Source organism: Pipistrellus kuhlii, unplaced genomic scaffold (assembly GCF_014108245.1).
Source record: "Pipistrellus kuhlii isolate mPipKuh1 unplaced genomic scaffold, mPipKuh1.p scaffold_m20_p_116, whole genome shotgun sequence".
Classification (NCBI taxonomy): Eukaryota; Metazoa; Chordata; class Mammalia; order Chiroptera; family Vespertilionidae; genus Pipistrellus; species Pipistrellus kuhlii.
In genome coordinates, this window is record NW_023425423.1 from 209,533 (window position 1) to 226,281 (window position 16,749).

At 65.7% G+C, this 16,749-nt stretch overlaps 1 protein-coding gene across 1 annotated transcript; it reads left to right on the forward strand.

Moving 5' to 3' along the window:
- Window positions 1-6,479: 6,479 nt before the first annotated feature.
- On the forward strand, window positions 6,480-11,085 carry MNX1 (motor neuron and pancreas homeobox 1). Its single transcript, XM_036432721.2, has 3 exons — window positions 6,480-7,378; window positions 10,026-10,186; window positions 10,493-11,085. The coding sequence occupies exons 1-3, from the start codon at window positions 6,739-6,741 to the stop codon at window positions 10,802-10,804; spliced, it is 1,113 nt and encodes a 370-aa protein (XP_036288614.1). The 5' UTR covers window positions 6,480-6,738; the 3' UTR covers window positions 10,805-11,085.
- Window positions 11,086-16,749: the final 5,664 nt, after the last annotated feature.

The window sequence follows — 16,749 nt, forward strand, 5'->3', positions numbered from 1 at the left end:
CCCGCAATTAGTTTAATGTGAAGCCCCTCCCGGCCCGGAGGACAGGAGGCCTTTCGGGGGATTTCCCAGATGGGCTGGGGAGGCCAGGGCCGTCGCTGGCCGGTTAACGAGTTCATTAGCCAAATTATCCTGCCCTCAGCACTGGGCCCCGGAGAGAGGGCGGAGGGGTGGGAGCGGGTCTTCCCGGCCTCATCCTGTAACCTCCACCCTCCTACCCCCACCCAGCAAGCAGTCTGTGCAGGGGAAGAAGAAGACACACGTGTGCACACACGCACACGGGGCCTTGGGAGGAGGGGGCCCTGGCAGTGCTTTCCGCTGCCTCTCCACCTCCTGTCCCCCGAGCTTCCTCAGGAGGAGGGTCAAGGCCACGGAGAACAGCGCTAGGGTCACCCAGGAGGAGATTATGACAAACAAGGAGACCTCGGACCTGAGTCAGAGCCGGGCTCTGCTGACTGTTCCCTCTGCAGCCGGAAGGGCCTGCTTCCCACCGCTGGCTGCGCTGTATGGGGCCGTGGAACACACTGGATGCCCGACCGACTGCTTGGGGCGTCCTGGGGGCCACTGGGCACCCTGGGGTCGCGCAGCTTCACTCCCCTCCCACTTACTGTGTGTGTGTGTGTGTGTGTGTGTGTGTGTGTGTGTTTGCCACTTCAGGGTCTCAGGTTCCTCTTAGGTGACGTCCCCCCTGTTCAAACGGTGGGGGGGGGTCGGCAGGGGCTCCTGACAGACCTGCCCCTCGGCCCCTCAGACGCCGCTCCCCACCGCCCAGGAGGAAAGGACGCTGGCAAAGCAGCCCGCGCTCGCATATGGGGACCTCCCAGGTGTGTGTCTGTGGGAAGAGGCAAGGGCAGGGTTGAAAAAGTGAACTTGACCTCTTCTGCCCATCTCGGGAGGAGATCCCGTCCCCATCTCCCCTCCAGGCCCCTTCACTCTCCCCCTCTCCCTCTCCCTCCCTCACCCCTCCCTCCCTTCCGCAGCCACTGCTTCTGCCACCTCAGCAACTGCTAAATAGACCAATTAGCAACGACTTCCTGCCATTACCCGCCGCGGAGTTGCACATTAGCGCGACCATTCGGCCATAATTTCGCGTCAGAAGCACTAAAAAGTCCAGGCACTGAGGCGCGAAGTCGGGAACCTGGGCTGTTGTTATTGTGTTTCTCCCCAGTGTGCCGCCCAGCCTGCAGCCGCCCGCCATCCTCCTCCCGCTGGGCTGGGCTGGGGGGGCTGGGCTGGGGGAGCTGGGCTGGGGGAGCTGCGCTGCGCTGGGCTGGGGGCTAGTGGGGGCTGGGAGGGCCTGGGCTGGGCGGGGGCAGAGAAGCCGCACAGGCTCACAAACCCACCCTCAGCCCGCATTTTCGCCGGGGCCGGCCGCCTGGGCCCGGGGAGTCTGTCCTAGGCGAGGGGCCCTCACAGCCGCTCACAGGGAACTGCGGGCAGGGTGGCCTGCGGAGGGGCGCCCGGCCCGGCGGGGCGGAAAGCTTGCTCCTGACAGCAGTGTGAACCTGCAACGAATAAACTAAAATCTGCAGCAAAGTCTCCTCCGGAGGTTCCAGGTTCTGGGGGCGCGGGGCCGTGGCGGGCGCTGGGGCTCCCGGCCCGAGGAACCTGCCGCGGTGGTGCCGCCCACCCAGGCCCAGCGCCCGGCCGCCCAGCCCGCCCCGGCCTGCGTGTCCGGGGTCCGAGCAGAAAGCAGGTGTTTGGTATCTGGAGGATTTTCCAAAACCAGAAAGCCCTAGGTGGATTTTTGCATCTAAATCCTGCAGCAGCCTCCAGCCCCCGAAGCGAGTCCGGCTAGGCTGGATGTCTGCGGGAGGCCGGGGCAGAGGGCAGAGGGCAGAGGGCAGAGGACGGGCCCAGGACTATGGACCGCGGGACCCAAACCCGAGCAAAGGGCGGGGCGCGGGGTGGGGGAGCGGAAGCCTCGGGCGGACCCTGCAGAGGCCCCGCGGGCGGGGAGGTCAGCAGATCAAAGCGCCGCTCACCGCTGCTGCGCCGGCCCCGGGCCGCGGGGGGGGGGGGTACGGGGGAGGACACCTCGCGGACCTGCCCGCCCCGCCCGGCCCTCCAGCGCCCCCGCCTCCGCTCCGGGCGGAGCGGCCTGGACCCGGTCCCCGCGCTCGCTCCGCCGGAGGGAGCCGGTCCGGACCGCAGGCCGCCGCGCCCCCGGCCGGCGTTTCCCCGGGAGCCCGGCTGCGGGTCCCGGGCCACCGCCGCCCTGACCCCGGGCCTGCGCCGCCGTCTCCGGGCAAAGCCGAGTGGTAGGCTGCGGCCCCTGAGCCACACCTCCCCCGGGACGGGCCGGCCCGGGGTTCGGTGCGGAACCCCGCTGGGGAAGGCGAGTTCTTCCCGGAGCCCCCGGCCCAGCCCGGCCCCGCGGTGCCGCTCCCATCGGAGGTTCCAAACACAGAGGCTCCGAGGTTGCTGGATTTTCACACACTTAAATTCTGCTGCATCCCCCTGACCTTTAAAGATATAAATATAAATATAATCTTTCCAGCGGGAACAGCTTTTTCTTTTGGATCTTTTGAGTAAACCTTCTCCCGCCTGAGCAGAGGGAGAGGCGCTGCGGGATGCAGCGGGAGCCTCGCGGGAAGGCCGCCGGAGAGGGAGGCCGGGGGCGGGCGGGGGCTGGGGCTCAGCAGGGCGGGCCGCCGGGATGGGGATCGGCCGCCTGCCCAGAGGCTGCCTGAGAGGAGCCTGGGGTGGCCGCGCCGCTGGGCCGATCTCAGCTCTCCTGCAGCCCCGCTCCCAGGCCCCGACCTCAGCTCTCCTGCAGCCCGGCTCCGAGTCCCAGCCTTCCTCAGTGCGCGGGCTGCACAATGCGGTGCTGAGCCCGGAGCAAACCCCAGCTCCCAGAGCTGCCCTCCCACAGCTGCACACCACCGCCACAGCTTCCCTTCTCCACAGGCCAGTGTGGCCACTTTAAAGTCCTTCAGCGCCACTGAGTCCACTGGGCCTCACGCCGACTTCTCTAGACAGAAGCACAGGCGGGCGCAGCGGTAGGGCAGCGGCCCGGGCAGCTGGGCCCGCCTGGATGTGGAACCAGATGAGCCCAAGCTGTGGCCCCTGACTGCTCTCAGCTGGCCGCAGGGCGGGGAGTGGGGAGCGGGGAGCGGGAGCGGGGACTTGGGGGTCTGAGAGCGAGGGCACTATGAAACAAAAAGGACGAATGCATTCCTCGGGGAGTTACTAAAACGTTGGCTTTGTGAGGAAAGCGGTGTATGGTGAGTGCACACTGCACACCCATTCCCAACTAAATGGGCCCAACAGAGAGGGCAGTGAGCTCCAGGTTCAATGGGGGGTTGGGATAATCACCCCACCCAGCCCCAGAGTCTGTGCCGGTGGGACCGCTGCAGTCTCAGCAGGTGGAGGAGGGGGTGGTCTCGGAGTAAGGCCTGTCTGAGGGCCCCACTGCCCTCTCCATCCTGGGGGCAGGGAGACACTCTCCCTGGAGAGCGAAGCGTGTCCTGCCCAGAAAGGGGAGCTTGAACCCCAAAGGCAACAGATGGAAGGAAAGGGGGGACAGGGATGGGGACACTGGAGGGCAGAGGCAGAAACGTGTGGCCCCTGCTGTCACATCTGGGCCCAATCCCACCTCTGAGGCTCTGTTACCTGTGGGGGGGGTGACCTGTGGAGGAGGTGGCCTGTGGGGGGGGTGATCTGTGGGGGAGGTGATCTGTGGGGGGGGGTGAACTGTGGGGGGGTGATCTGAGGGGGGGTGATCTGTGGGGGTGGTGATCTATGGGGGGGGTGGCCTGTGGGGGTGGTGATCTGTGGGGTGGTGATCTGTGGGGGGGGGTGGCCTGTGGGGGGGTGATCTGTGGGAGGGGGGTGGCCTGTGGGGGGTGGTGATCTGTGGGGGTGGTGATCTGTGGGGTGGTGATCTGTGGGGGGGGGTGGCCTGTGGGGGTGGTGATCTGTGGGGGGGGTGACCTGTGGGGGGGGGTGATCTGTGGGGGGGGTGGCCTGTGGGGGGGGTGATCTGTGGGAGGGGGGTGGCCTGTGGGGGTGGTGATCTGTGGGGGGGTGATCTGTGGGGGTGGTGATCTGTGGGGTGGTGATCTGTGGGGGTGGTGATCTGTGGGGGGGTGATCTGTGTGGGGGGGTGGTGATCTGTGGGGGTGGTGATCTGTGGGGGGGGGTGGCCTGTGGGGTGGTGATCTGTGGGGGGGGTGATCTGTGTGGGGGGGGGTGGGTGATCTGTGGGGGGGTGATCTGTGGGGGGGGGTGGCCTGTGGGGGGGGGTGATCTGTGGGGTGGTGATCTGTGGGGGTGGTGGCCTGTGGGGGGGTGGTGATCTGTGGGGTGGTGATCTGTGGGGTGGTGATCTGTGGGGGTGGTGGCCTGTGGGGGGGGTGGTGATCTGTGGGGTGGTGATCTGTGGGGGGGGGTGGCCTGTGGGGGGGTGGTGATCTGTGGGGGTGGTGATCTGTGGGGGTGGTGATCTGTGGGGGGGGTGATCTGTGGGGTGGTGATCTGTGGGGGGGGGGGATCTGTGGGGGTGGTGGCCTGTGGGGTGGTGATCTGTGGGGTGGTGATCTGTGGGGTGGTGGCCTGTGGGGGTGGTGATCTGTGTGGAGGGGTGATCTGTGGGGGGGGGGGGCCTGTAGGGGTGGTGATCTGTGGGGGTGGTGGCCTGTGGGGGGGGTGGTGATCTGTGGGGGGGGGTGGCCTGTGGGGGGGGTGGCCTGTAGGGGTGGTGATCTGTGGGGTGGTGATCTGTGGGGTGGTGATCTGTGGGGGGGTGATCTGTGGGGGTGGTGATCTGTGGGGGTGGTGATCTGTGGGGTGGTGATCTGTGGGGGGTGGTGATCTGTGGGGTGGTGATCTGTGGGGGTGGTGATCTGTGTGGGGGGTGATCTGTGGGGTGGTGATCTGTGGGGGGAGGTGATCTGTGGGGGGGGTGATCTGTGGGGGTGGTGATCTGTGGGGGGCTGGCCTGTGGGGGGATGGCCTGTAGGGGTGGTGGCCTGTGAGGGTGGTGGCCTGTGGGGGACAGTCTCAGCCTCTGGAAGCTGGACTCTGTAAAGCAGAGGTGACAGCATCCTTCTAGTGTCCCAGTGAAGACGAAAGGAGATCATTGTAGACCGTCACGTCACGGCATGCAGTAGTGTTCAGACCTCTGTCCACTTAGCCGCTGGGCTGCATTCGTATTTGCTCGGAAAGCCCTCGTCTAACGACAAACACCGGTCACTGTCGATGCTCACTCCTGTCTGCACGTTGGCACTGGCTTCTGCGAAGCACTCTCTCACTTGCCCGGGGGCTGCCAGCACTGCCAGCTCCTCCACCTCCTGGCTCTGCCCGCTGCCCCTCGGCCGCCCCTGTGCGAGGGGAGAGGAACTGGCTCTGATGATAGAATCCTGCAGCCAGCTCTCAGGGAGGCGAAGCCTTTGGAAGAAACACAACAGGGCCCCCCACGGAATTCACATTTTAAAACACCTCTTGTAGCAACGACCTGCTCATTGACACGCTTCCTGGGGATTGTCCTGTGCCCCGCCTCCTGCCCTTTCCTCACCTCCCAGCTGCCTGGGAAGCCGACTTCAAGAACCCGAAAGTGCCCCGCTTTGCATTCCCACACCTGTCTGGGGAGATAACGGGGTCTAACCCAGCTATTGACAAAGCCTGGGGCCGCCTGCCTGTTGATTCTTTCCGCTTAAAAAAGCGCTTTGAAAGTGCTTTACTGTAAATATTTGAAGCGTATGTTGGGGGGGAGGGGTCTGGACTCTCACTCCACAGCCCGGCCCAGCCTGGCTGGTTTTCCAGGGCGCTGCGGGCAGGAGAACGAACCTGGACAGCATTTTCGTGCCAGGGTCCAAGCGACCACCTCCGGACAAGCACTGCCCCGTGGGGACTGGCTCCTGCATGCCGGCTCCGGCAGGACAGGTCTCCGCGCGTGCGTCCTGGGCCCCGCAGCCGCGGGGAAGGCACACTGGCCCGCACACCGCAGCTGGGACGCGGGCACTGTCCAGAGGAGGGAAGGCGTTTACACCCGTGGAGGGTTGGCCACGGCACGGACCGCTCCGCGCCGCGGAGCCCCTGAAGCCAGGCTTGGCGACCCCGCAGGTCCTCTTTGCTCCGCAGTCACTGGGCAGAGCGGCCGGTGCAGGCAGCAGCGAGGGCTCCCCACGGAGAAGTGGGCAAACCGAGGAGGCGCCCTGCAGGCTCTGGGTGACCCGAGCCCAGAGGGGGACCAGGGGCTGTAGTCTAGGACCCCCACCCCCGCGGGGACCCAGGATCACCAGCGCCCGCCGTCCTGCTCAGCGCCCCAAGGAAAGAGAGCGGGAACCATAGAGCTTCCCAGCCCTAGTCCGGTCCCTCCCGCCGCCGTGCGGGCCCCGGGCGGTTTGGGAGCGGGCGGCGCCGGGGCGGGCGGGGCGGCGGTGACAGGTGCGCCCGGCGGCCAATGGCCAGGCCCCGCCCCGCCCGCCCGCCGCGCGCCAATCCGCGGCCGCGCTGCGCTTCAAGTGCGCGCAGGGCCGCGGGTCCCCGCCACGGCCCGCGCCTCCGCCGCCCCGCACCCGCGTGGAGTCCGTGCGAGCGCGGCCGGGGCGGGGCCCTCGCGGAGGCGGCTTCGGACATGGTCACTCTCGGCTGAGTTTGCGGCGCGACTTTGATTATTGGCAGATAATCGCCCTGACAATACGAGCCCCGGGGCTGGCCGCGCCGCGCGACGCTCCGCGAGCTGCCCACGGCCGCGCCACTCGCCACCGGCCCCGACCGCCAGCCGCCAACGCGCAGATGGAAAAATCCAAAAATTTCCGCATCGACGCGCTGCTGGCCGTGGACCCCCCGCGGGCGGCCTCCGCGCAGCCCGCGCCCCTGGCCCTGGTCACGTCGCTCGCGGCCGCGGCGGCCGCCCCCGGCGGCGGCGGGGCGAGCGGCGGGGCGAGCGGCAGCTGCAGCCCCGCGTCCTCGGAGCCGCCCGCGGCGCCCGCCGACCGGCTGCGCGCCGAGAGCCCGTCCCCGCCGCGGCTGCTCGCCGCGCACTGCGCGCTGCTGCCCAAGCCGGGCTTCCTGGGCGCGGGCGGCGGCGGGCCTGGGGGTCCCCACCACGCGCACCCCGCCGCCGCCGCCGCCGCCGCCGCCGCCGGGAGCCTGGCGCTGGGGCTGCACCCGGGCGGCGCGCAGGGCGGCGCGGGTCTCCCGGCGCAGGCGGCGCTCTACGGCCACCCGGTGTACGGCTACTCGGCGGCGGCGGCGGCGGCGGCCCTGGCGGGCCAGCACCCGGCGCTCTCCTACCCGTACCCGCAGGTGCAGGGCGCGCACCCCGCGCACCCCGTCGACCCCATCAAGCTGGGCGCAGGCACCTTCCAGCTGGATCAGTGGCTGCGCGCGTCCACCGCGGGCATGATCCTGCCCAAGATGCCGGACTTCAACTGTGAGTACCGCGCGGCCCTCGGCGGGAAGGAGGGGAAACGGGGTAGGAGGTTCCTGGCAGATGGCTCTCCTGCGCATCCATCCGCCTCCACCGGGCACCTTCCTCCTCGCTTTCTGCTCCCATGGAGCCGGGGAAGCGCCGGGAGGCCGCCCTGCTCCTCCCGGGCCAGCGAGGACGCGCGGTTGGGATGGGCGCGAATCAGGAAAATGGCCACGCGCGGGCCTTGCCTTCTTTCTCTCAACGGCTCGGTGCAGCTGGAGGTGTGAGACTCAATCTAATGATTAACTGGCGGCTAGGGGAGAAGGAAGTGGCAGGGAAGGAAGGAGCGCCCTGAGTCAGTCGGCCTGGGGGTCAGGAGCCAGGCGCTCAATGCCAGGGAAACTGACTTAATTTTGTCCCACATTCTGGGTTCTGGAGAGACCCCCAGGCCTCTGGCCCCGCCCAGGAGAGGGAAATGGGGAGCAGCAGGAGAGAAATGGGCTCCCGGACCCAAAGGCCAGAGCCCAGCCACCCCGGCCTTCCCTGGCTCTGCTGCTCCCGAAGGGCGCCAGTCAGGGGCAAAGCCCAGTAGGTGGTGGCCTGATTGAACAGAGTGGTGGTGAGTGGGCCCTGTGGGCAGGGGGTGCACCCTTTGTCAGGAACCCACCACGGGGACTCCTAGCAGCAGTGCCCACCTTTGAAGTGGGGGAGCCCTGCAGGAAGCGAACCTTCCTCTGGGAGAGAGGTGGCAGCGTGCTCACCATCTCCCGGGCGGTCCATTCCCTGCTGCCAGGGCCAGCTCTGGCTTTGCTGGCGAGAGGCAGGCTGCCCAGGAGAGTTTGGGTCTCCCTCTGTCCTGGGACCCCACCCCGAAGGCTCAGAGGAAGATGCATGAGGCTTTATGCCTCCCAGCACCCAACACCCAAACAAAGAGACCCCATTGTTTCTGTCTGAGTGGATTTGTTTAGACTGAGGAGATGCAGGCATGGTAGAGGGGAAAAGCCAAAGAGAAAACAGAAATAAACACTGGGCAGAATTCAGATTCCTCTGTTAGAAGCCATGGCTGTGACTAAACAGAGAAAAGCTAGGGCCCCAAGGGCCACAGAAGTCACAGCCCAGTGAGAAAAATCCCAGCAGGGCACTGCGTGCCCGGCCCTGCCTCAGCTCGGCTCCCGGAGGCCCGATGACCACCCACCCGGCCCTCCCGCCTGGCCGGTTGGTTACTCCAGCCTGAGCCCCCATAGGCAGAGGCCAGGCTGGCTCTCACCCCTCATTGGGGCGCTGCCACCGCTAAGACACAGCCGGTCCAGGGTCAGTCAAACCCAGTGCACGCTGCTGGGCCTGGCCATCCCCAGCACACCCCTTCTCATTATGATCTGCATCCCCCAGGGCCTGAGACGCTGTCCCCCACTGTGTGTGTGTGTGTGTGTGTGTGTGTGTGTGTGTATCTGTGTGTGTGTCTGTGTGTGTGTGTCTGTCTCTGTGTCTGTGTGTGTGTCTGTGTGTATCTGTCTCTGTGTGTCTCTGTGTGTGTGTGTCTGTGTATATCTGTGTCTGTGTGTGTGTTTCTGTGTGTGTATCTGTCTGTCTGTGTGTGTGTGTGTGTGTGTGTGTCTGTGTGTGTGTGTGTCTGTGTGTGTGTGAGGGGGGTGATGAGGAGGTGCTAGCTTCGGAGCCCAACATTGCGCAGGAAACAGATGAAAGCTCCATTCCTTTGCAACACTCTTAGCCTGCCTCTGGCTCCACATTCTGACCCAGAGGCAGCCAGCTCCGACCCAGGCAGTGTGAAGGCCAGAAAGAACTAGAACACTGAGCCCAAAGGGCCAGGGCCTAGCCCACTGGCTGGGGGCCTCGCACCCCGTCCCCTCTGGCCAGAAGGAAACCTGTTTGATTCCTTTAATTGGTCGCCTCTGCTGTCAGATGGCATTTCCCAAATGGTCCTGCGGGAGCCGTGTTTTAATTAAAGTTCTAATGTGCTGTCAGGATGGGAATTCGGCCTTGTTTAACTAAAGCGGGGGGCGTGGGCCTCCCATAAAGCAGATTGCCCGTCCCCAGGGAGCCGCTCCTTCAGCGGGCCAGCCTCCTTTCTTCTCCTTTCTTTTATTGTCTAACACTCGTCAGGCTCCTGGGAAATCAAGGGAAGTCTTGTTTTGAGGTCATAAAATTCTCTGATGTAACCGTGTGAAATTATGTAAATAAAGAGAGTCCTCCTTGAATGCAGAGAAAGCGAAGTCCCTTCTGCCCAGGCCTTCCATTTGCATAGAGAGAATGTCCTGGAAGGCCACCAGCTCCCAGCCCTGCCGGCCCTCTGTGCAGGCGGTGTGTGGAAAAAACATCTTAATGGGGGAGGACTCTGATGAAAACTGTTTGGGCCCAGGATTCAGTTTCTGCCTCGGCCTGCCTCCCTGCTCCCTGTGTACCGGGAGCCGCACGCCCGCAGGTGTGGGAAGGGGCGGGAGCCACGGGCACCTGAGCCCGAGGCCCGAGCTGCTCCCCAGCCTGGGGAGGCGGGCGCCCGGGTGAATGGCTCCCGGGGTCTGAGAGAGATGTGGTCCCCGCACCCACACCGTCCGGGTCTGCCGGGGCCTCCAGGCTGGAGGGTCCCGGCACTGAGGGGCGGGCGGCAGCCCCGGTGGGACGCGGGGTCCTCACGCCTCTCCGCCCGCAGCCCAGGCGCAGTCCAACCTGCTGGGCAAGTGCCGCCGGCCGCGCACCGCCTTCACCAGCCAGCAGCTGCTGGAGCTGGAGCACCAGTTCAAGCTCAACAAGTACCTGTCGCGGCCCAAGCGCTTCGAGGTGGCCACGTCGCTGATGCTCACGGAGACTCAGGTGAGCCCGCCGCCCGCACCGCCTCCCCTGCGCTCCGCCTCCGCCTCCGCCCGCGCCCCCGCGCCGGAGGGGCAGGACCTGCATTTATGACCCTCCCCGCTCCGAGGCGGTGGCCGGCGCGTTCAGGAAGCTCTGGTCCGGAAAGGGGGGAACGCCGGGAGCTTCCCGGGCCCGCCTGGTCCCGCCACAGGACCCCGGGGGGGCCCGGGGTAGAAAGGCGTCGGCTCCAGCCTCAGCCCCCGCCCGCCCCGCTCCTCCGGTCCGGCAGCCTGGCGGAGTGAGCCTGTCTGACCCCTGTGCCCTCAGGTGAAGATCTGGTTCCAGAACCGGCGGATGAAGTGGAAACGCAGCAAAAAGGCCAAGGAGCAGGCGGCGCAGGAGGCGGAGAAGCAGCGCGGCGGCGCGGGCGCGGGCAGGGGCGCCGAGGACCAGGGCGCCGAGGAGCCGCCGGGGGAGCAGGCCGGCCGGCGCCCGCGGGGCCTGCGGGACAGTGAGGCCGAGGAGGACGGCGAGGACGAGGACCCCTTCCCCTGCGGCAACGGCGCCGCCTCCTCCGACTGCTCCTCCGGGGCCGACTCCCCGCCGCCCCGGGCGGGCCGCCAGCCGCCGCCGCAGTAGGTCCGGCCGCCTGGCCCCGCGCCTCTGCCGCCGCCCACGGCCCGGCCGGGCGCTGGGTCTGGGCCGCGGCACCGCCTGCCCCGAGGGGCCAGCGAACGTGAACTCGGTTCTGCCCGGAGTTCGGGGGCGGGACGGCGTGTGCGGAACCGCCGGGGCCGGCGCCCCGCTCCCCGCGGCTGGAGACGGCCCGGAGCCCGGGCCCCGGGAGCGCGGAGAGGAGCAGGCTGCGGAGCCGTGCTGAGGCCCGTCACCGGGAGCCAGAGCCGCACGTCTATTTTTGTATCTGTATTTATACAAAGGCGTCTGCTGTGCATGCTAAGTTATTGCCCGCTCCGCCGTCCGCGGTGGATGTGAAATAAATTGGTTTTTTACTGGAGGCGGGAGTGTGGAGGCGGCGTCCCAGGCCTTGTCAGAACGCGGGCTCCCGCGCCCGCAATCACAGCGGAGGGTGAGGGTGGAAGCCCGGGACAGCACGGCGGGAGGCGCCCCAGGCCCCGAGCGGGAGCCTTCCGCTGCCCGGGGGGGCGGCGCCACGTTTTGTTTAAAAAAGGACCGAGGCCACGGCTCCCGTCCTCCCCGTGCCCCACCCGGGGGTGGCCGCCCGCTTCGCTTCCGGGCCCTGCGGGCCTCTCCTCGGGTCCCAGTGAAGCCCGCGGGTCCCGAAAGCGCGCTCCCGCCGCCCGCACGGGCCGGGGCGGCGACGGCCTCCCCGCTCCTGCCGCCGCCTCCGCCGCGCGGCCCGGACAACGCGGCGGACGCCGCCCTCCCTCCCTCCCTCCCTCGCCGCCTCCCGCGGTTTCCATCTCGCCCGGGTCGCGGGGCGGGTGAGGCCGCTCCGGGGGCACAGCGCGGGGCCACGCGGGAGACTGAGGTCCCGGCGGCTCCTCCGCCCGCTCCATCCGCACCCGCCCGCCGCCGGGGCGCCGCGGGCAGCTGCCGGCGCGGCCTGGCCGCCCGGGCCCAGAGGAGTCCGGGGACAGGCTGGGGGAACAGGATGGGGGGACCGGATGGGGGGATAGGGATGGGGGACAGGCTGGGGGGAGCACAGGGGTTCAGGATGGGGGGACAGGATGGGGTTTGCAGCTGGTGGGGCCGCCCAGGCCTGAGGAGGGGGCGGCGGGGAGGAGGGCGCGCCCTGGGCCAAAGCTGGTCTGCGGTGCGTGTCTCTCCTTCCACTTCCAGCGCCAGTGAGTCCGCCCGCCTGAAGCGGCTACTCCCTGCCCTGCACCGGGGTCCCCCCCACCCCCACCCACGGCGGTCCGGTCCCTGCTCCCGGCGGGAGGGGCGCTGAGGCGCCGCCCTGTGACCCCCCAACCGAACCCGCCGCCTGGCGCGGGGACTTGGCGGCGGGAAGGCCTGGCCGCTGCGCCCTGGCTCCAGCCAGCGGCCTAATCGCAGCGGAATTTATCTCGCTAATAAATTTAATGATCAATTCGTTCTTGTCACAGTTGCTCTTCCCCAAATCAATTATAGCAAATTTAAATATAATCACTGGCTGGTCCTCACGCACTCGGGCGCAGCGAACAATTCATCCGGTGGAATGAGGCAGCCAGCCCAGCGGACTGGGCCCCAGTCCCCGCCACGGCCCGTCCCCCCAGTCTCTCCAGTCCCTCCAGTCCCCCCAGACCCCCAGCCTCCCAGTCCCCCGCTCCAGGCGCGGGAGGAAATGAGAGGAGACACGGTTTCCAGCCCAGCCCAGCCTTCCCTGAGGCGCGGACCTTTGGAGTGGAGCCCCTGGAGGGTCCCAGCTGGGGCCCGAGGCACCCCGACCGACCTCCCTCCGGGACCCCAGCAAGCCCCTCCGTCGGTGCTCAGTTCCCAGAACGGGGGTCCTGCCTGTGCCACGCCCCCAGCATCAGCGAGAGGACAGAACGGAAGGACAGAGGAAAATCTGAGACAAAGAAACCAGCCCCCGGGTCCCCTGTCTGATGGGACGGATGTCCATAAAGATTGCACGCGCCTCAGCAACAGCCACAAGATCCAGTTAAAAACGGAAAGGACTGGACTAGACGCTTTCCTAAAGAAGACAGCCAGCGACCCACGGTGAGGAGGCAGACAGCACATCACTGCTCACCAGGGAACTGCCACGGCCCGCTGGCCGCTAGGACGGCTGTCAGCAAAAGGAAAACCAGAAAACATCCTCCTGAGGACCTGGGAAGCCGGACCCTGTGCACTGCTGGCAGATGGAAACAGCACAGGAGCCGCGTGCACAACGAGAGGGGGAGCAAACGAGGGAGCACAGGAGCCGGCAGGGCGGCCTGCCCGGCAGCTCAGCTGGGACTGGGAGCACTGGGCTGTCCCCGCAGCATCCCCACAGAGCCTGGAGGGAGGCACCCAGGACCTTCCCCAGGCGAGCGGACACAGCAGGATATTATCCAGCCTTCAGCCAAGCACAGTCTCCACTAAGCAAAACACACTCACCACACAGACCCCACAATTCTCCCAGACACACACACCACGCAGACCGCACAATTCTCCCAAACACACCGCACAGACCGCACAATTCTCCCAGACACACATCACACAGACCGCACAATTCTCCCAGACACACTCACCACACAGACCCCACAATTCTCCCAGACACACTCACCGCACAGACCCCACAATTCTCCCAGACACACTCACCACACAGACCGCACAATTCTCCCAAACACACGCACCACACAGACCGCACAATTCTCCCAGACACACCACACAGACCGCACAATTCTCCCAGACACACCGCACAGACCGCACAATTCTCCCAGACACACATCACACAGACCGCACAATTCTCCCAGACACACTCACCGCACAGACCCCACAATTCTCCCAGACACACGCACCACACAGACCGCACAATTCTCCCAGACACACGCACCACACAGACCCCACAATTCTCCCAAACACACATCACACACAGACCCCACAATTCTCCCAGACACACTCACCACACAGACCCCACAATTCTCCCAGACACACTCACCACACAGACCGCACAATTCTCCCAAACACACGCACCACACAGACCGCACAATTCTCCCAGACACACTCACCACACAGACCGCACAATTCTCCCAAACACACGCACCACACAGACCGCACAATTCTCCCAGACACACCTCACAGACCGCACAATTCTCCCAGACACACTCACCACACAGACTGCACAATTCTCCCAGACACACTCACCACACAGACCCCACAATTCTCCCAAACACAAGCACCACACAGACCGCACAATTCTCCCAGACACACCTCACAAACCGCACAATTCTCCCAGACACACTCACCACACAGACCCCACAATTCTCCCAGACACACTCACCACACAGACCCCACAATTCTCCCAGACACACCTCACAGACCGCACAATTCTCCCAGACACACTCACCACACAGACCCCACAATTCTCCCAGACACACCTCACACACAAACCGCACAATTCTCCCAGACACACTCACCACACAGACCCCACAATTCTCCCAGACACACCTCACAGACCGCACAATTCTCCCAGACACACTCACCACACAGACCCCACAATTCTCCCAGACACACCTCACACACAGACCCCACAATTCTCCCAGACACACCTCACACACAGACCCCACAATTCTCCCAGACACACCTCACCGCACAGACCGCACAATTCTCCCAGACACACTCACCACACAGACCGCACAATTCTCCCAGACACACTCACCACACAGACCCCACAATTCTCCCGGACACACATCACACAGACCGCACAATTCTCTCACACGCGGAATCTACAACAGTGGGTCCCTAGAAGCAGAAGGCAGATGGGTGCAGGGCTGGGAGGCAGAGGGAGGGTGACTGAGTATAGAGTTTGTTTGCAGAAGAAACAGCTGCAGAGATGCTGCCCATTTAGAGAGTCAGCAGACACTGCGGACGGTTAAGGCTTAAGGCAGCTGAAAGCAGGCAGGCCTCCTCCCTCCTCCTTCCCGGCTCTCCCTCCTCCCCTCCCTCCTTCCTGAGGGAAGGCAGCCTGGGTGGGAAAACCCCGATCACCCAGGGGCACCGGAGGGGAACCTGGCGCCGGGCCCACGCAGCATGGAGCATGGGCGCTGGACGGCGCTCCGGGTGAAGCGCCCGGCGGCGGGGCGCGCTGGGACCGGCCCTGGGGGAGCAGCCCCACCGGAGGGGAGCCCTGCCCGCAGCACAGGGCTGGGGGGTCCCCGCAGGACGCGGCTCCACCCGTGTCAGAGTCCTGCGTGCGCGGCCCCCCGCAATAAAACGAATCCCTTCGGGGCGTGACTCCGGCAGAAATGCCGCGTGGGCCGGGCCGCAGGCAAACATGTTTTCAGGTTTGGTTTTACGGTCGGATCAGAGTTTATCTGCCGCAACCAGGCGCCTCAGAAGCCCGGAGCGCAGCAGCTCTGCGGCCTCGGTTAGCGCTTTCACTTCGCAGGTCACTGCACAGCCCCGGGGGCCGGCGCAGGCGGGCGCCCGCGGGGCCGGGGCCGGGGCCGGGGCCGGGGGCCGGGGGCCGGGCCGGGTCCGCGGGGCCGGGGGGAGGCGGGCCAGGCGGGTCTCCCCTCCGCCCCCTTGACCGAGCGGCCGGGCCGCCCCCGCCGCCCGCGGCCCTGCATTCCGCCGCGCACCTGGCCGCCCGCCCAGCGCGCACGGGGGTCGGGCTCCGGGCCGCTGGCCATTGTGCGGCGCCGGCGGGACACAGGGGCCGCCGCAGGGCCGCGGGCGTTTACCCAGCTGGGCGGGAACAAAGGCGCCGGGTCCTGGCGCGGGGTCAGGCCGCGGGCACCGCGCCCCGGCCTGATGGGCGACCTGTGGGCTCCCCGCGGCTCAGCGCCGCCCCGAGGCCAGAGGCGCCGGCGCCGGCCACAGCTCCGCTGGAGTCGGAGGCGGCTGCTGGCCGGCGGTGGGGAGGTCGCTGCTCCCGTGGCCGTTAAAGACACGGAGAGAGAAGAGAAACGTGGGCCCGCGGCCCCTGCTCCCCCGGAGCCTGCCACCGAGGACCGCGCCCTTGCCTGGAGGGGACCCTACAGTCCGCAGGCCGGAGCCCTACGCAGTGAGCCCCGCTGGGCCCTGCTTGGCGTTCTGTAATATTCCACTTCACCTTCGAGTAATATTCTTTCTTCACGCATAAACGCCGTCCTCTGTGCTAGAGTAACACCTGAGAAGGAGGGAAAGCAGAGGAGTGAGGGCTCCCTGCCTCCTGTAAACCGTGGGCCCGAGGCCAGCCCTGTGACAGGAGCCGGCTATTTTTTAGTGGATAAACCCCTAACGGAAATGCAAATGGTGTATTCCTGGGTCTGCAACACCTCCCACCTTTCACCACCTGTCCCTTTGCACCATGATGAGTATGCCACAGGTGCCCGCCAGGTCCCTCTGCCCGGGGACTAGGGACCCATGTGGCCCTGCAGCCTTCCCCCCCCAACAAGACCACGCAGCCCTGGGGTGTGGGATGGGCTCTGAGGCCAGCCTGCCGGAGCCCCGCACAGCTCCGTGCACAGCACACACTGTGAGCAGACACAGTCCTCCCGCTGGGCTACCAGGTGTATGTTACTAACACAGATTTTGTCATCACAGAAAACACGATAAGAGAAACATCAAAAGTGCTTTATTCAAAGTAATGTCCATCGCTAGCCTCACATTTTCCCCATATTTCAGGTAATTTGTGGATACCGTCCCAATAGAACTTTTCTTGTTTTGAGGCAGACCATTCAGAGACCCAGTTTTCCACTTCTTCATGGGTTTTGAAGTGCTGCTCAGAAAGTGCGTGTGCCATCGGTCAGAACAAGTGGTCATCTGAAGGAGCAAGGTCTGGTGAATATGGCGGGTGGGTTAATACTTCCCAGGCAAAATTTTTAAAGTGAAACAAAACCACTTTGCAGTGTCTTCTGGAACATTATGCTCATTTCACGATCAAAGCGTGGTTCAAATTGATTATTTGTTGTTGGTAGCGATCAGTATTAACAGTT

Coding starts and splice junctions, on each gene's coding strand:
- MNX1 (XM_036432721.2), top strand. CDS start 6,739: ATGGAAAAATCCAAAAATTTCCGCATCGACGCGCTGCTGGCCGTGGAC. Junction 7,379..10,025: donor CAAGATGCCGGACTTCAACT/GTGAGTACCGCG, acceptor CTCCGCCCGCAG/CCCAGGCGCAGTCCAACCTG. Junction 10,187..10,492: donor TGATGCTCACGGAGACTCAG/GTGAGCCCGCCG, acceptor CTGTGCCCTCAG/GTGAAGATCTGGTTCCAGAA.